Source organism: Entelurus aequoreus, linkage group LG08 (genome assembly GCF_033978785.1).
Source record: "Entelurus aequoreus isolate RoL-2023_Sb linkage group LG08, RoL_Eaeq_v1.1, whole genome shotgun sequence".
NCBI lineage: Eukaryota > Metazoa > Chordata > Actinopteri > Syngnathiformes > Syngnathidae > Entelurus > Entelurus aequoreus.
The window spans coordinates 5,138,354-5,155,851 of record NC_084738.1 but is presented as its reverse complement, the minus strand read 5'-3'; the positions used below and the strand labels follow the sequence as shown (position 1 = coordinate 5,155,851).

The following is a 17,498-nucleotide window of genomic DNA, read 5'->3' as shown; positions in this document are numbered from 1 at the left end:
AAAAAATCACAAGACTATTTCATCTCTACAGGCCTGTTGCATGAGGGGTTTACCTCAATCCTCAGGAGATTTTAATGGAAGCGTTCACATACCATGGTTTATATAGGGCACAGGGCGGGTGGGTACAGGCAGGCGTGGGGGCGTGGTGATTGACTCATGTGTTACCTAGGAGGTGTTTCCTTCTGTGACGGCATGCTGATACAATTTCGCTGCGCTTGTTGAGGGATGACAAGTCTGGACGGTATATGATAAACAGTTTCTCTTTTAAGCATAGGTTGCATCTTTTGTTACCACTGTTGTAAGGTTTGCTGGATGCAAGAATTTGCCATGTTATTGAATATTCAACATTATTGTCTTTCAGATTCCAAATGTGTTTGCTGAGTTCTGTAGTGTTCCGGAGTCTTTTGCATCTGAAAGAAGCCTTGTGATTGTTCCATCTGGTTTTGAATTCTCCCTCAGTTAATCCTACGTATGTGTCGGATGTGTTAATGTCCTTGCGTATTACCTTTGCTTGGTAAACGACTGATGATTGTAAGCACCCCCCGTTGAGAGGGCAATCAGGTTTCTTGCGGCAGTTACAGCCTTTGTCGGTTTTGGAGTCGTTCTGCCTGGTGGTGGGCGGCTCCTTTTCAATTGCTTTATTGTGGTTTGAAATGATTTGTTGCATGTTGTTCATGCAGCTGTAGCTCAATTTAATGTTGTTCTTGTTAAATACTTTTCTTAGGGTGTTGCCTTTGGGGAAGTGTTTGTCGATCAGGGTGAGGAATTTGTGGCCAATATTAGTTGAGACGTTTTTGCTGTATGGGGAGTTGTACCAGATAATGTTGTTTCGTTTTCTGCTCCTTTTTGGTAGGTTTCCTGGCGAAATTTGTATCAGTATGCCGTCACAGAAGGAAACACCTCCTAGGTAACACATGAGTCAATCACCACGCCCCCACGCCTGCCTGTACCCACCCGCTCTGTGCCCTATATAAACCATGGTATGTGAACGCTTCCATTAAAATCTCCTGAGGATTGAGGTAAACCCCTCATGAAACAGGCCTGTAGAGATGAAATAGTCTTGTGATTTTTTTCCCCACACATACATACATACATACATACATACATATATATATATATATATATATATATATATATATATATATATATGAAATACTTGACTTTCAGTGAATTCTAGCTATATATATATGTATATATATTTATTTTATTATACATATAAATAAAATAAATGCTTGAATTTCAGTGTTCCGGGGGCTATCCAGTAGATGGCAGTATTGTCCTGTTTAACTTCTCCTCCGTTCATGACTCGGCCACCGTGTTCAATGGAGAAGTCTGTTTTACAAAATGTACAGGCAACATAATTACATACCCCTTCCCCTTCGAACTGTCCTGGATGAACTGAAATTCTTGTTTCCATTCGTTTTGGAACTTGCAAGCGTATTTCTTCATCTTGCTCGCCGACGGCGTCGCCATGTCTGTAACTTCCTCGTTTTTCTGCTTCGTCTCCTTGTTGTGTGCGCAGTTGTGCACTCTACTCTCTAAAAGCCGTAGATGTTATGACGTCATTGGGCAGGCAAGCTGTTTATATTGTGGGAAAGCGGACGTGAGAACAGGCTGTCCCCACTCAGGTCCGCATTGAGCTGGAGGGGGCGTGGCCTCCAGCTCCGGCTGAATACCGGGAGTTTGTCGGGAGAAAATTTCTGCCGGGAGGCTCTGAATACCGGGAGTCTCCCGCTAAAAACGGGAGGGTTGGCAAGTATGATTACCATAGTAACTAATCAGATGACCATATTAACTAATTAGTAAGGGTGTAACAGTATTTGTATAGGAAGGGTGTAATGGTACGTGTATTTGTATTGAACCGTTTCGGTACGGGGGTTCGGTTCGGAACGGAGGTGCATCGAACGAGTTTCCACACAAACATATTAAGTAGCGCACCGCACGTTTTGTAAACAATGCACACCGAGGCACAACACACGGCATGCTAGCAACGACCGGACTACTACAACATGAAAAAGCCAGAGCTGGAAGACCCTCCCGCCTCGTTAAGATCTCCCGTTTGGGAACACTTCGGCTTCGCGGTGCGATACAACAATGGAGGACGAGAGGTGGACAAAGCGAAAGCGGTTTGCCGACATTGTTCAGCCGCGGTAGGGTATGCTTCTGCCAACACGTCAAACATGCTAACCCATTTGAAGCGGCACCACACCCAAGTGAACATCGCTTCAACGAAGAGAAAGACGAGCGTCGTGCAAACACCGCATTCAAGCAGCCTCTCCTCGGTGAGTCAGGCAGGGCTAAAGCAATAACAAATGTTTTTATAGCAGCAGATTTAAGACCATATTGCATTAAAAACTAGATTTTGAGCCACTTCTATGGTGGAAGAACAATGAGCCCATATATCCTCTTACTGCCAAGTTAGCCAGGCACTACCTCGCTATACCTGCTACCTCCGTGCCCAGCGAAAGGGTATTTTCCACAGCTGGAGACATTGTAACTGCAAGCAGGTCTGCTCTTTCTGCAGACAATGTGGATAAACTGACAAAAAACATGAACATTTAGTTAAAGTCACCAGGGTTAAAGGCTGGGGGGGGGGGGGGGGGGGAGAGAAAAGTTAATCTGAGGCTGAGTTGACTTGAAACGGTTTAAAGGCCTACTGAAATGAATTTTTTAAATTTAAACGGGGATAGCAGATCCATTCTGTGTGTCATACTTGATCATTTCGCGATATTGCCATATTTTTGCTGAAAGGATTTAGTAGAGAACAACGACGATAAAGATCGCAACTTTTGGTATCTGATAAAAAAAAAAGCCTTGCCCCTACCGGAAGTAGCGTGACGTAGTCAATTGAAAGGCTCCTCACATTTTCCTATTGTTTTCCACGCAGCTAGAGTGATTCGGACCGAGAAAGCGACGATTACCCCATTAATTTGAGCGAGGATGAAAGATTCGTGGATGAGGAACGTTAGAGTGAAGGACTAGAATGCAGTGCAAGACATATCTTTTTTCGCTCTGACCGTAACTTAGGTACAAGCTGGCTCATTGGATTCCACACTCTCTCCTTCTTCTATTGTGAATCACGGATTTGTATTTTAAACCACCTGGGATACTATATCCTCTTGAAAATGAGAGTCGAGAACGCGAAATGGACATTCACAGTGACTTATCTCCACGACAATACATCGACGAAACACTTTAGCTACGGAGCTAACGTGATAGCATCGTGCTTAACTGCATAAAGAAACAAAATAAATAAATCCCTGACTGGAAGGATAGACAGAAGCTCAACAATACTATTAAACCAGGGACATGTAAATACACGGTTAATGCTTTCCAGCCTGGCGAAGGTTAACAATGCTGTTGCTAACGATGCCATTGAAGCTAACTTATGCTTGCATGTTCGAAATAAACTCAAACTCAACTCAACTCAACTTAGCAACCGGACATCACAGAGCTATGATAAAAACATTAGCTATCCACCTATGCCAGCCATCCCTCATCTGCTCATCAACACCCGTGCTCACCTGCGTTCCAGCGATCGACGGTGCGATGAAGGACTTTACCCGATCACAGATTTTATTTAATCTGAGCAACAACTTGAAGCAGTTTAATGTTGCATTTTATATGTGGAAATGTTGCACTTTATATGTAGAAAGGTTTTGTTAAGAAACCAATTCTGAGCCTTATCTTAGTTTTTATTTGATATATGTTGACTGCATGAACCCTGGCAATGGACCCTGTGTAAAAAGTATGTTATTGTTATGCTTAGCATTCATGACTGCCTGCTGTTGCACTGATCAGCCTAGTGGTGGCTCACATCCATCACACACTGAGCTTAAAGCAATGTTAAAAGGATAAAGCCATTGTTTACAAATTTTGGTAAATAAATAACCAGAAAAGGTATATTTTGTTGTTTTCTTACTGTACCGAAAATGAATCAAACCGAGGTACGTACCGAACCAAAATTTTTGTGTACCGTTACACCCTTACTAATTAGATTACCATAGTAACTAGTATATCATGCAAAAGTGCAGATTCCAACCATTGAATAATACTTTGCATAGTTCAAGACTTACGGTCATTTGAAAACATCACTGCACATCATAATGGCAGCTACACTTTCAATCTTAAAGATCTAAAAAAAATTTGGGAATTTCCGGCGGGCCAGATTGAAAAACTTGTGGCCCCCAGGCCTTAAATTGCCCAGGTCTGTTCTATGGCGTCGTCAAAATTCCTTTGTAATTTATCATCGCCTAATAGTTTAGTATCTGTCATTTTAACGCATGAATGCATTAAAATAATCCTCTCAATTCCCCCCAAAAATGGATTAACTGGCTGGAATATAAAGACAATACATCCATAAACGTGGATGCATATGCAAAAGTGCAATATATTTATCTGTACAGTCATCTATTTATTTATATCTGCACCTTATAGCTCTTTTATCCTGCACTACCATGAGCTAATGTAACGAAATTTCGTCCTTATCTGTACTGCAAAGTTCAAATTTGAATGACAATAAAAGGAAGTCTAAGTCTAAGTCCCTTGATCGCGGCAGATTTGGTGAAAGTCCTGAGGAGGAAGGAGTCGACGGAAACCAAGACGGCGACTTCCTGTTTGTTTTCAAATATGGGCTCTTGGGACTTTAACACGAGTCCTGTCATCATAGACATCTCCAGGGATTTCCGTGACGATACGTGATTTTTTTTTTTTTTTTTAGTTTTCAAGGGGGGCGCTAGAGAGTCAATTTTGAAATTTTGTGTTCGCGATCCTAGAAATATAAAAAAATGTTGCCGATCTTGCAAAAAAGTGTGAGTTGTCCTGCATGTTATGAGCGCCTCAAAATGGGAGAATAATTGTTAAACGAAGCCACTTCAATAGGGCCTTCGCAACTTCTTGTTAGGAATAGGAGTCAAAAAATGGCGGAGTACATGTGAAGAAATCTATACATGAGCTTTGCATCTTCAAGGCAGGAGGAAATACCAAGAATGACCAAGAAAGAGATCAAAGGTCAAAGTGTCACATGTTCCGCCACGGTTGATGTGAAACTTCTCTCGCAAGAGGAAGTGGGGCTTTTTGTAACAACCAAGATGAGATGGACAAAACCCAAAAGCAGTGAAGTTGTCACGTTGTGTAAATGGTAAATAAAAACAGAATACAACGATCTGCAAATCCCTTTCAACTTATATTCAATTGAATAGACTGCAAAAACAAGATACTTAACGTTCAAACTGAGAAACTTTTGTTATTTTTTGCAAATATTAGCTCATTTGGAATTTGATGCCTGCAACAATATTTCAAAAAAGCTGCCATAAGTGGCAAAAAAGACTGAGAAAGTTCAGGAATGCTCATCAAACACTTATTTGGAACATCCCACAGGTGAACAGGCTAATTGGGAACAGGTGGGTGCCATGATTGGGTATAAAAGCAGATTCCATGAAATGCTCAGTCGTTCACAAACAAGGACGGGGCGAGGGTCACCACTTTGTCAACAAATGCGTGAGCAAATTGTCCGACAGTTTAAGGAAAAACATTTCTCAACCAGCTATTGCAAGGAATTTAGGGATTTCACCATCTACGCTCCGTAATATCATCAAAAGTTTCAAATTTCTGTTTGTCATGTATAATTTTGTCTATTTTGTGTTTATCCTTGAATAAACAGGTCAGTTTCTTGTTACCAACCATTGTGTATTATTCAAACTCACCTAATTCAGTTGGCTAGTTGTTATCAAGAGTACTAAAACCCTTTTCAACATGAATCTGACAACTAAGTAGGCTAAATAACTTTAAACTTTAATACATGCTCAGATAGGCCAGTATCGGCCAGTATCGGTATCGGATCGGAGGTGTAAAAACAACATCGGTATCGGATCGGAAGTGCAAAAACCTGGATCGGGACATCCCTAGTTTATACTGTAGCTGGCAAGACATGTACTTAGAACAGGGGTCACCAACCTTTTTGAAAGCAAGAGCTACTTCTTGGGTAGTGATTAATGCGAAGGGCTACCAGTTTGATACACACTTCAATAAATTGCCAGAAATAGCCAATTTGCTCAATTTACCTTTAACTCTATGTTATTATTAATAATTAAGGATATTTACACTTAATTGAACGGTTTAAAAGAGGAGAAAACACGAAAAAAATGACAATTAAATTTTGAAACATAGTTTATCTTCAATTTCGACTCTTTAAAATTCAAAATTCAACCGAAAAAAAGGAGAGAAAAACTAGCTAATTCGAATCTTTTTGAAAAAATTAAAAAAATAATTTATGGAACATCATTAGTAATTTTTCCTGATTAAGATTAATTTTAGAATTTTGATGACATGTTTTAAATAGGTTAAAATCCAATCTGCACTTTGTTAGAATATATAACAAATTGGACCAAGCTATATTTCTAACAAAGACAAATCATTATTTCTTCTAGATTTTCCAGAACAAAAATTTTAAAAGAAATTCAAAATACTTTGAAATAAGATTTAAATTTGATTCTACAGATTTTCTAGATTTGCCAGAATAATGTTTTTGAATTTTAATCATAATAAGTTTGAAGAAATATTTCACAAATATTCTTCGTCGAAAAAACAGAAGCTAAAATGAAGAATTAAATTAAAATGTATTTATTATTCTTTACAATAAAAAACATAAATTGACTTGAACATTGATTTAAATTGTCAGGAAAGAAGAGGAAGGAATTTAAAAGGTAAAAAGGTATATGTGTTTAAAAATCCTAAAATCTTTTTTAAGGTTGTATTTTTTCTCTAAAATTGTCTTTCTGAAAGTTATAAGAAGCAAAGTAAAAAAAATAATGAATTTAATTAAACAAGTGAAGACCAAGTCTTTAAAATATTTTCTTGGATTTTCAAATTCTATTTGAGTTTTGTCTCTCTTAGAATTAAAAATGTCGGGCAAAGCGAGACCAGCTTGCTAGTAAATAAATACCATTTAAAAAATAGAGGCAGCTCACTGGTAAGTGCTGCTATTTGAGCTATTTTTAGAACAGGCCAGCGGGCTACTCATCTGGTCCTTACGGGCTACCTGGTGCCCGCGGGCACCGCGTTGGTGACCCCTGACTTAGAAGTATTGAAAATACTTAAAATTATAACTAAACGTATCCTTTTGGCAATAAAATGTACTAAAACATGTACATAAACAATTACTTTTGAATATATTTTGATAGTTTGTAGTAAACGGCGAATAAAAAGTGTGAAATTAGAAAAACTCGGCTAACTAGCTACTAATACTAATGCATAGCTAGTTAGTGGGGATAGTTTGATATATAAACAACTTATTTTTAATATGTTTTTTAAAGTTTGAAGCTTATAACAGCCAGGTAGCCTTTAACCATAGTGTACAACTCTATAGCTCGGGGCGAGTTCACACCGTAGCTCGCAAGACACGTGCTTAGAACTATTGACTTTGCTTAAAATGATAACTGACGCAGATTTCTCACTAAAATGTAAGAAAATCATGCACAAAAACAACCCATTTTGAAAATGTTTACAAAGTTTGTATTTTACAAGAGCCTGCTAGCCTTTAACCCTAAAGCGTACAAATCTCTGGCTTGGGGCACGTTCATCCTGTAGCTACTTAGGAGGACTTTGATTGATTGAAACTTTTATTTAGTAGATTGCACAGTACATATTCCGTACAATTGACCACTAAATGGTAACACCCCAATAAGTTTTTCAACTTGTTTAAGTCGGGGTCCACGTTAATCAATTCATAGTAGACACATGTGCTTAGAACTATTGAAATTGACTGAAATGATAACTAACCTATCTTTCTGACTGGAATTTAATAAAAACATAAACAACTGATTTTGAATAAGTTTAAATAGTTTGTAGTTAATGACAACTAAAATGTGAGTAAAAAAAGTACTGCTCGCTGGCCACTAACAACAGCGCCCAGCTGTCTATCTATATCGTTGAGTAACCTTGCGAGCACAAACAGGGTGCGAGGACAAGCAGAAACAGTCGATGAATGCGCAGTTTGTCATGGAAAAGCAGCGGCCGAGTCACATGATTAGCACAGAGAAGACATCCGACATCACCCAGCGGACCATTCGTCGGCCATGTTTGTTTACATTGTGTGTGTGTGGAGCTCTTATCTCCCCACTGACTGATTGCCCGTGATAAGTTATCAGCCACTTTCAAGCAAAGTAGAGAAATTGTTGGGGAATGTTTAGACCCACTAGAAATCTGGAATGTTTCAATAGTCAAGTTACTTTCATAGGTAGAGTCAAGTAAAAATGATTTGGAACACATGCTATTATGCATGTTATACAGATATGGGGAAAAAAATGGGGTGAAAAATGTTTTTTGTTTTAATATAGTTTCTGTAGGAGGACACACCATGCAAACCTTCCTAATTGTTAGAAAGCCCAGTTTAATATGTTTGTGCTTCACTGATAAAGAGTATTTGGCGAGCGCCGTTTTGTCCTACTAACTAACTCACCGTTGTGTGGACTGTGACTCGACAGTTTGTTTACATGTACGACTTTCTCCGATGCCGCCACAGAAAGACGTGTTTTATGCCACTCCTCCTTTGTCTCATTTTGTCCACCACAGGTTTTATACTGTGCGTGAATGCACAAAAGGTGAGCTTTGTTGATGTTATTGACTTGTGCGGAGTGCTAATCAGGAATATTTGGTCACGGCATGACTGCAAGCTAATCCATGCTATTTAGGCTAGCTGTATGTACATATTGCATCATCATGCCTCATTTGGAGTTCATTTAATTGCCTTTACTTATGTCCTCTATGTATTTAATTTATTTTTGTTTCATGACACATTATCTGTATGTAATATTGGCTGCATTTCTGATAGTTGTTTGTGCGCCATGTTGTTCCAGACCACAGCAAACGTCACCCAGCTTTCAAAGATTGTAATACATCCATTCGAAGAAGACAGCCTGCCATTTCCTTTAACTTGGACACACACATCTATACTTTTGACCGTTCTAAGACAGTCATTTCCAGGAGTTATCTCACCCTCTGAGAAGTTTTACTAATGTTTTCCAGTGTTGTAAAAACGTGTAGATAGATATTACATTTCAACATTTCCGTCAACGAAGATTTGCGTCAGCCTGCGACACAGTCATTTTGATAGTAGGCTAATATAGCTAATATAGACACTTACATCATGTGTTGCCTTCATTATAACACTTATATAAAAGTATTTGAATTTTTTGCGGCTCCAGACAGATTACTTTTTTGTATTTGTGGCCCAATATGGCTCTTTCAACATTTTGGGTTGCCGACCCCTGGTATAGAGCGTGCTAAGCTGTGTGAGAAATTTCAAGTCAGTTCGACGGTGGCATTGTTGTTCAATCCCAAACATGTGGTGTATTTGTCAGAAAAATAATAGCGCAGGCAACAAAGTAAAAGTGAATGTTTTTTCCCTTTTTGTAAAAGAGTTATTGTACAGAAAAATGTTGATACATTACTAGTAAGTAATGCACAACTTCTGTGTACATGCATTTGATCACATTTAACTCTCCTTTTCCACTTTGTCAATGTTGTAAAAAACACCGTAAAAATATATTATTTTTAGATTTTTTTGTGTGCGTGTTTCTTTCTTGCATTGCTAATATTTGTGTATATTTAGTTTGAAGGTAAAATACATTTTTACTTGTCTATTATTATCATTACACAAGCTTTGGGGCTTATTAAACTACAGGAAATACTCAAAATGTGTTGACTTTTTTCAAGATTTAAAAAAAAAAATCTATTCATTAATTAATTATAATTTTCAATCACACCTAAAATTGTAAAAAGGGCAATTTCACATGGAACATAGTGAAATAGCATGTATGTATACATTTTTTAAACATTTATCTCAATAGTCTTGACTTAACATTTTTTCCTGCAATTAACCTTGTAGTTTTTTTACTTTTATAAAATCATCTTCTACTGCTTGTCCCTCTTGGGGTCGCGGCATTTTTTTTCAAATTAATTTACATTTATTTTTTTCAATTGATCACAATTTTTTAGAACATTGTTGTGCCCACGTAAAAAAAATCAAAAACCTTTATTTCAATACTTAATAAAAAAAATTGCAATAAATACTTTTTCTTATCCACATTGTAGATGTCATGTGCGGTCCTGCAAAACCAATTTTTTATGTATTTTTCCCCCAATATTAATATTGCAAAAAAAGCTTATTAAAATGTTTTCATACATAGTTGTTTTTGTATTACCAGGTATGTGTTCTTTTGTTAGCATGATTAGAAACTCAGTAGTAGGGGTGCACAAAAAATTGATTCACATCCGAATTGAGATTCTTATTCGTTCCAATAAAAAAAATCAATTTATAATTTTAAAAAAATCTAAAATTATTTTAAAAAATACTTTTTCTAAAGAATACATTTTGTTCGCATTTAAGGCCAGCGAGCTAGCCATATATTTTCTAGCTTTTTCAGCATAATCTAGCATTAGCACGGAGAGCTAACTAGTTAGCCATATATTTCTCAACTTTTTCCGCTTTGTCTAGTGTTGGCATTAGAGGCCAGAGAGCTAGCCATACATTTTGTCTAGTGTTGGCATTAGAGGCCAGGGAGCTAGCCATACATTTCTCAGCTTTATTGTTAGAAGTCAGGTAATTAGCCCTATATTTATCTAGCGTTAGCATTGCAGGCTATCTAGTTTACTATAGATTTACCAGCGTTTTCCACATTGTCAAGTGTTAGCATTAAAGGCCAGCAAACTACACATACACATAATATTACCAGCTTCTTTTGCATGACCTAGTACTAGTGTTAGAGGCTAACTATGCAAGTTTCATTATAATTATCATATCAAATATTACATTGCGAGAATCGGTTTGAATCGAGAATCTTGTCGAATCAAGAATTAATTCTGAATAGAATCGTCATCCCAGAAATCGGATCGAATCGTTAGGTTGCCCAAAGAGTCAAAGCCCTACTCAGTAGTGATCAACTTTTATGTAAGTGTTTTGTAACCTAATGCTACATTAAAGAAGCAAAATGATGAAAAGGATTACATTATCAAAGGATGTGTCAGTTCCAGGAAGTCCGCATGAACAATGTGATTGTGACTGGGCTCCAGATTACATGCACAACTAAAGTTGGAGCCGATGACAAGGAGGAGAAGAAGATAAATGCTTTAGCAAGTAACAGCTGGCCATCAAAGGGAGGAGTTGATGATGATTAGCGGGACGTAAGGTCATAAAAGTTCACTGATACAAAAAACAAGGTGGCTTTACTGAAGCAGAGAATCAAAACGAAAGTAACATGCATCTTCATTAAAGACCCAGCGGTGATGTCACCGAGGAAGCACGTCAGTTGAGGAAGTACTTGGGAAATCAAATCAGTTAAATGGAAGACCGGAAGAATCCAAAGTACCGTATTTTACGGATCATAAGGCGCACTGCCGATGAATGGTCTATGTTTGAGCTTTTTTCATATATAAAGCGCACCGGATTATAGAGCGCCTTAAAGGAGTCATATTATTATTATTTTTTTCTAAATGTAAAACACTTCCTTGTGGTCTACATAACATGTAATGGTGGTTCTTTGGTCAAAATGTTGCATAGATGATGTTTTACAGATCATCTTCAAGCCGCTTTCTGACAGTCGCCTCAGGATGCGCCGCTTAGTGGGTGGACTTATTTACGTGGCTCACCTTCGGCAGCGTCTTCTCCCCGTCATCTTTGTTGTAGCGGTGTAGCGTGCAAGGACGGGAGTGGAAGAAGTGTCAAAAGATGGAGCTAACTGTTTTAACGACATTCAGACTTTACTTCAATCAATAACTACGCAGCATCTCCTCATCCGGAAACAACAACGCCGGAATTGTGTACCGTGAAAATCCGTCCGACCGGAACTCTCTAATAACTAAAGATCCTTGAGTGAATAATTGATACTCACTACACCGGTATGTTTTAGCGCTTTTATGGGCAAGTTTACCAACAGATATAAGTAACAACTTTACACTACTTTATATAAGAAATGGCAACAGCGGAGGATGAATGTCACATAACAAGAAGATAGAGAAAAAGAAGAAGCTTTTCGACTACGGCGTCGGCACGGACTACAAAAGCGGACGTGCGCAATTTTTCAGGATTTATGCAGTTCCCAAATACAGATCAGCAGGTACCAGAAGGTAAGAAAAGTTGCTTTTGCATAATATTGCAAAACAAAACACCAGATAATAAGTCTTACCTTATACACACACCATAATAATACTGGTATGTTGAAGCACAGTACAATCCATCAAGCGGTGCGCCTTCATAGCTTACCAAAGTCGTACTAAAAACATTTTGATAGATTTTTAAACGCCGTGTGTAATGTTTTATATTTTCAATGGAACATATAAAATGTTGGCGTTGTTTACTTGAGTCATACTGCCATCATAGTGCAGTCTACACGTACCTCTTATGTGTGACTGCCCCTACTGGTCACACTTATCATTACACCATGTACCAAATAAAAGTGCTTCGAGGTCAGTAAGCACAACTAGAATTATTCCGTATATTCCGCGCACCGGATTATAAGGCGCACTGTCGAGTTTTGAGAGAAAAAAAGGATTTTAGGTGCGCCGGATTAGTTGGCCACATGCGTGGACAGCAACTTTTAGCTCTTATTTCCAAAATTGTGTACACTACTGAATTGGGGTCTTATGGCCGCTTATGTGGACACTTATACTGCCATCTGGTGGTGTCAGAAGAGTATAACATACAATGAAATTTGGAGAGAAAAAAAGTGTACAAATAAGAATTAGCATGTCACTAAACATGAAGTAGCGTATTTTTCGGACTATAAGTCGCTGTTTTTTCATAGTTTGGCCGGGGGTGCGACTTATACTCAGGAGCGACTTATATGTGCAATTATTAATACATTAGCATAAAATATCAAATAATATTATTGATGTCATTCACGTAAGAGACTAGACGTATAAGATTTCATGGGATTTAGCGATTAGGAGTGACAGATTGTTTGGTAAACGTATAGCATGTTCTATATGTTATAGTTATTTGAATGACTCTTACCATAATATGTTACGTTAACATACCAGTTGGTTATTTATGCCTCATATAACGTACACTTATTCAGCCTGTTGTTTACTATACTTTATTTATTTTAAATTGCCTTTCAAATGTCTATTCTTGGTGTTGGCTTTTATCAAATAAATTTCCCCCAAAAATGCGACTTATACTCCAGTGCGACTTTTATATGTTTTTTTTCCTTCTTTATTATGCATTTTCGGCCGGTGCGACTTATACTCCGGAGCGACTTATACTCCGAAAAATACGGTACACGTTTGTTACTTATGGATTACGTACATCATATAAAAAGATGATTCTTAGTTTTTATTCTAATTAGGGTCCAATAAGCGCAAATAGCAAAGACAAATAAAAAAAAGCATGTAAACAAACAGCTCGGGCCTTAAAGGCCTACTGAAAGCCACTACTAGCGACCACGCAGTCTGATAGTTTATATATCAATGATGAAATCTTAACATTGCAACACATGCCAATACGGCCGGGTTAACTTATAAAGTGACATTTTAAATTTCCCGCCACACTTCCGGTTGAAAAAGCCTTCGAAGGATGACGTATGCGTGTGACGTAGCCCGAGGAACAGAGTTATGCCTTCTCCATTGAATACAATACAAAAAAGCTCTGTTTTCAGTTCATAATTCCACAGTATTCTGGACATCTGTGTTGGTGAATCTTTTGCAATTTGTTTAATGAACAATGGAGGCTGCAAAGAAGAACGTTGTAGGTGGCTGTAGCAACACAAGGACCACTTACTCGGATAGCAGACGCCTAGCCGATGCTAGCAGACGCCTAGCCGATGCTAGCAGACCCACCGCACGGATGATCTGGTGAAGTCCTTCGTCGCGCCGTCAATCGCTGGAACGCAGGTGAGCACGGGTGTTGCTGAGCAAAGCAGATGAGGGCTGGCTGGCTGGCGTAGGTGGAGCGCTAATGTTTTTATCATAGCTCTGTGAGCTCCGGTTGCTAAGTTAGCCTTAGCGTCGTTAGCAACAGCATTGTTAAGCTTTGCCAGGCTGAGATCTATTAACTGTGTAGTTACATGTACATGGTTTAATAGTATTGTCGATCTTCTGTCTATCCTTCCAGTCAGGGATTTATTTATTTTGTTTCTATCTGCATTTGAGACAGATGCTATCACGTTAGCTCATGCTAAAGATGCTAAAGAGCTTCGTCGATGTATTGTCGTGGAGATAAAAGGCACTGCAATGTCCATTTCGCGTTCTCGACTCTCATTTTCAAGAGGATATAGTATCCCAGGTGGTTTAAAATACAAATCCGTGATCCAAAATAGAAAAAGGAGAGAGTGTGGAATCCAATGAGCCAGTTTGTACCTAAGTTACGGTCAGAGCGAAAAAAAAAATGTATTTCACTGCATTCTAGTCCGTCACTCTTAACGTTCCTCGTCCACGAATCTTTCATCCTCGCTCATATTAATGGGGTAATCGTCACTTTCACGGTCCGAATCGCTCTAGCTGCGTTGAAAATAGGAAAATATGAGGGAGTGAACAACTGACAACGTCACGCTACTTCCGGTAGGGGCAAGGTTTTTTTTAATCAGAGACCAAAAGTTGCGAACTTTATCGACGTTGTTCTCTACTAAATCCTTTCAGCAAAAATATGGCAATATCGCAAAATGTTCACGTATGACACATAGAATGGATCTGCTATTCCCGTTTAAATAAATAAAAATCATTTCAGTAGGCATTTAAGAGGTTGAGTGCGTCCGGTTCTTAATTAAAGAACTGGACAACATTAAAGATGGCATCATCGCAACAACACAGACACCTCATAAAGACTTGATGCAGCTGTCAACAATAACACAACATAATTATGGCCAAATACCCAATATTAAGACACCAATAGGTTATTACTTTATGAAATGATTATGGAACATGAAGTTTGTTTAGTTTATTTGCTTAATGAGATTTAGTCATATTTGTTTTCCAACACCTTCACTCCTTTCACAGGGGAAGTCAACTCCATTCTAACAGGATGAAACATAGGCTTCGCTTTCTTCCTACTCCTTTTTTTAGACATGTCGAAGTGCGCAAACCTGACCACGGCACGTTTAACGTAACTGGTGCAAAAAAAATGCAACAAAAAAGAGACATTTTTAGTCACGAATGCGACATTTTTTTCTTACAGAGTGATTGTTCCATGTCAGCAAATTAAAGTTGGACCTAAAGCGCCATTGTACGGTGCAACACTCCCACAGTAGGCACCTGTTCCACCCCCTACACACACACACACACACACACACACACACACACACACACACACACACACACACACACACACACACACACACACACACACACACTCATAGGCAAACAGTGCAAATGTCCCAAAGTGTAATCATTGTTCTCACCTCTTTGCGGAGACATGAATTCTTCCTCAGCAGACACACAACACTCTCTCTCTCGTCAACACACTTCTCCCTCTCGCTACCATCAATGCACTCCTTTGCTCTCTCACTCCTTGTGTGAGGGTGAGGGCGAGTGTGTGCCTCTGACATGCACTTGCTTATGAAGCACAGCCTCCTCCTCCTCTCCTTGGAAAACCTCCTCCTCTTCTTCCTCCCTTTACACCTCATTTCCTCAACTCTCTTTGCTTTGTTCAGGAAAAGTGGGTCGCACACAGGTACCCTCCTCTTTTTAAATACGCTGTTCAGGCCGTTATGTAATAGAATTGACTGCCGGCCTCATGGGAAAACCTTGATTTCATGGCCACTTCAAGGACCTCTGCAAATGTCTGTACGTTCACATACTTTGCACCGTTTCTGGCAACAATGTTGGCCTTTGTAAAAAAAAAAAAAAAAAAAAAAAAAAAAAAGAAGATAAAAGCGCCGCCGCTTTATCACAGCGCCATTCTTTTGCATTACAACGTCGCCGTCCGACTGAAAATGTCAACCTTAGTGACCACTTAGTGAAATAGTCTAAAATTACCGCTTTTATTATAGTCAGGTTCAATTTGTTTGTGGTGCGGAAAAAGCTGGATAGCGTATGGCGTTTTTAACAATAAACTCTAGATAAAGTGGAAAAAGCTGGTAAATCTATGGCTCGTTTGCTGACCTTTAACAATAAACGTTAGACAATGTGCACAACCCCAAACCAGTGAAGTTGGCACGTTGTGTAAATGGTAAATAAAAACACAATACAATGATTTGCAAATCCTTTTCAACCTGTATTCAATTGAATGGACTGCAAATATAAGATATTTAATGTTCAAACTTTTTTTGGAGAAATAATCATTAACTTAGAATTTAATGGCAGCAACGCAATGCAAAAAAAGTTGGCACTGGGGCATTTTTACCACTGTGTTACATGGCCTTTCCTTGTAACAACACTCCGTAAACGTTTGGGAACTGAGGAGACCAATTTTTAAGCTTTTCAGGTGGAATTCTTTCCCATTCTTGCTTGATGTACAGCTTAAGTTGTTCAACAGTCCGGGGTCTCCGCTGTTGTATTTTATTCTTCATTACGCGCAACACATTTTCAATGGGAGACAGGTCTGGACTACAAGCAGGCCAGTCTAGTACCCGCACTCTTTTACTTCAAAGCCACGCTGTTGTAACACGTGCAGAATGTGGCTTAGCATTGCCTTGCTGAAATAAGCAGGGGCGTCCATGATTGGATGGCAACATATGTTGCTCCAAAACCTGTATGTACCTTTCAGCATTAATGGTGCCTTCACAGATGTGTAAGTTACCCATGTCCTGGGCACTAATACACCCCCATACCATCACAGATGCTGGCTTTTGAACTTTACGCCTATAACAATCCGGATGGTTGTTTTCCTCTTTGGTCCAGACGACACGACGTCCACATTTTCAAAAAACAATTTAAAAAATGTGGACTCGTCAGACCACAGAACACTTTTCCACTTTGCATCAGTCCATCTTAGATGAGCGAAGCCGGCGGCGTTTCTGGGTGTTGTTGATAAATGGCTTTCGCTTTGCATAGTAGAGTTTTAACTTGCACTTACAAATGTAGCGACGAACTGTAGTCACGGACCGTGGTTTTCTGAAGTGTTCCTGAGCCAATGTGGTGATATCCTTTACACACCGATGTCGCTTTTCGATGCAGTACCACCTGAGGGATCGAAGGTCCACGGCTTTGCCGCTTACGTGCAGCGATTTCTCCAGATTCTCAGAACCTTTTGATGATATTACGGACCGTAGATGGTGAAATCCCTAAATTCCTTGCAATAGCTGGTTGAGAAATGTTGTTCTTAAATCGTTCGATAATGCGGAAAAAGCTGGGGAAATATAGGGCTAACTACCTGGCTTCTAATAATGAAGCTGAGACAAGCTAATGACAACACTAGACAATGCAGAAAAAGTTGGGAAATCTACGGCTAACTAGCTAGCTCTCAGTGCTAACTCTAGATAATGCTGAAAAAGCTGGAAAATATACGGCTAGCTCGCTGGCCTTAAACGAGAACACTTGACAACGCGTAAAAAGCTGGAAAATATATG

The 17,498-nt window shown here is 38.9% G+C and overlaps 1 protein-coding gene across 5 annotated transcripts in view; it reads right to left on the bottom strand.

Annotated features, from left to right (window-relative positions):
- The window catches only part of entpd1 (ectonucleoside triphosphate diphosphohydrolase 1), a 75,506-nt gene that overhangs the window by 37,927 nt on the left and 20,081 nt on the right, over window positions 1–17,498 (bottom strand). The window contains exon 1 of one of the 5 annotated variants that reach the window (XM_062055363.1): window positions 15,390–15,556. The exons of the other annotated variants lie outside the window; for them this stretch is intronic. Within the exon in view, the coding sequence (XP_061911347.1) occupies window positions 15,390–15,405 (16 nt within the window). The 5' untranslated portion in view covers window positions 15,406–15,556. Of the gene's footprint in view, window positions 1–15,389; window positions 15,557–17,498 lie in introns of those variants that run through there. 5 annotated transcript variants of the gene reach the window in all.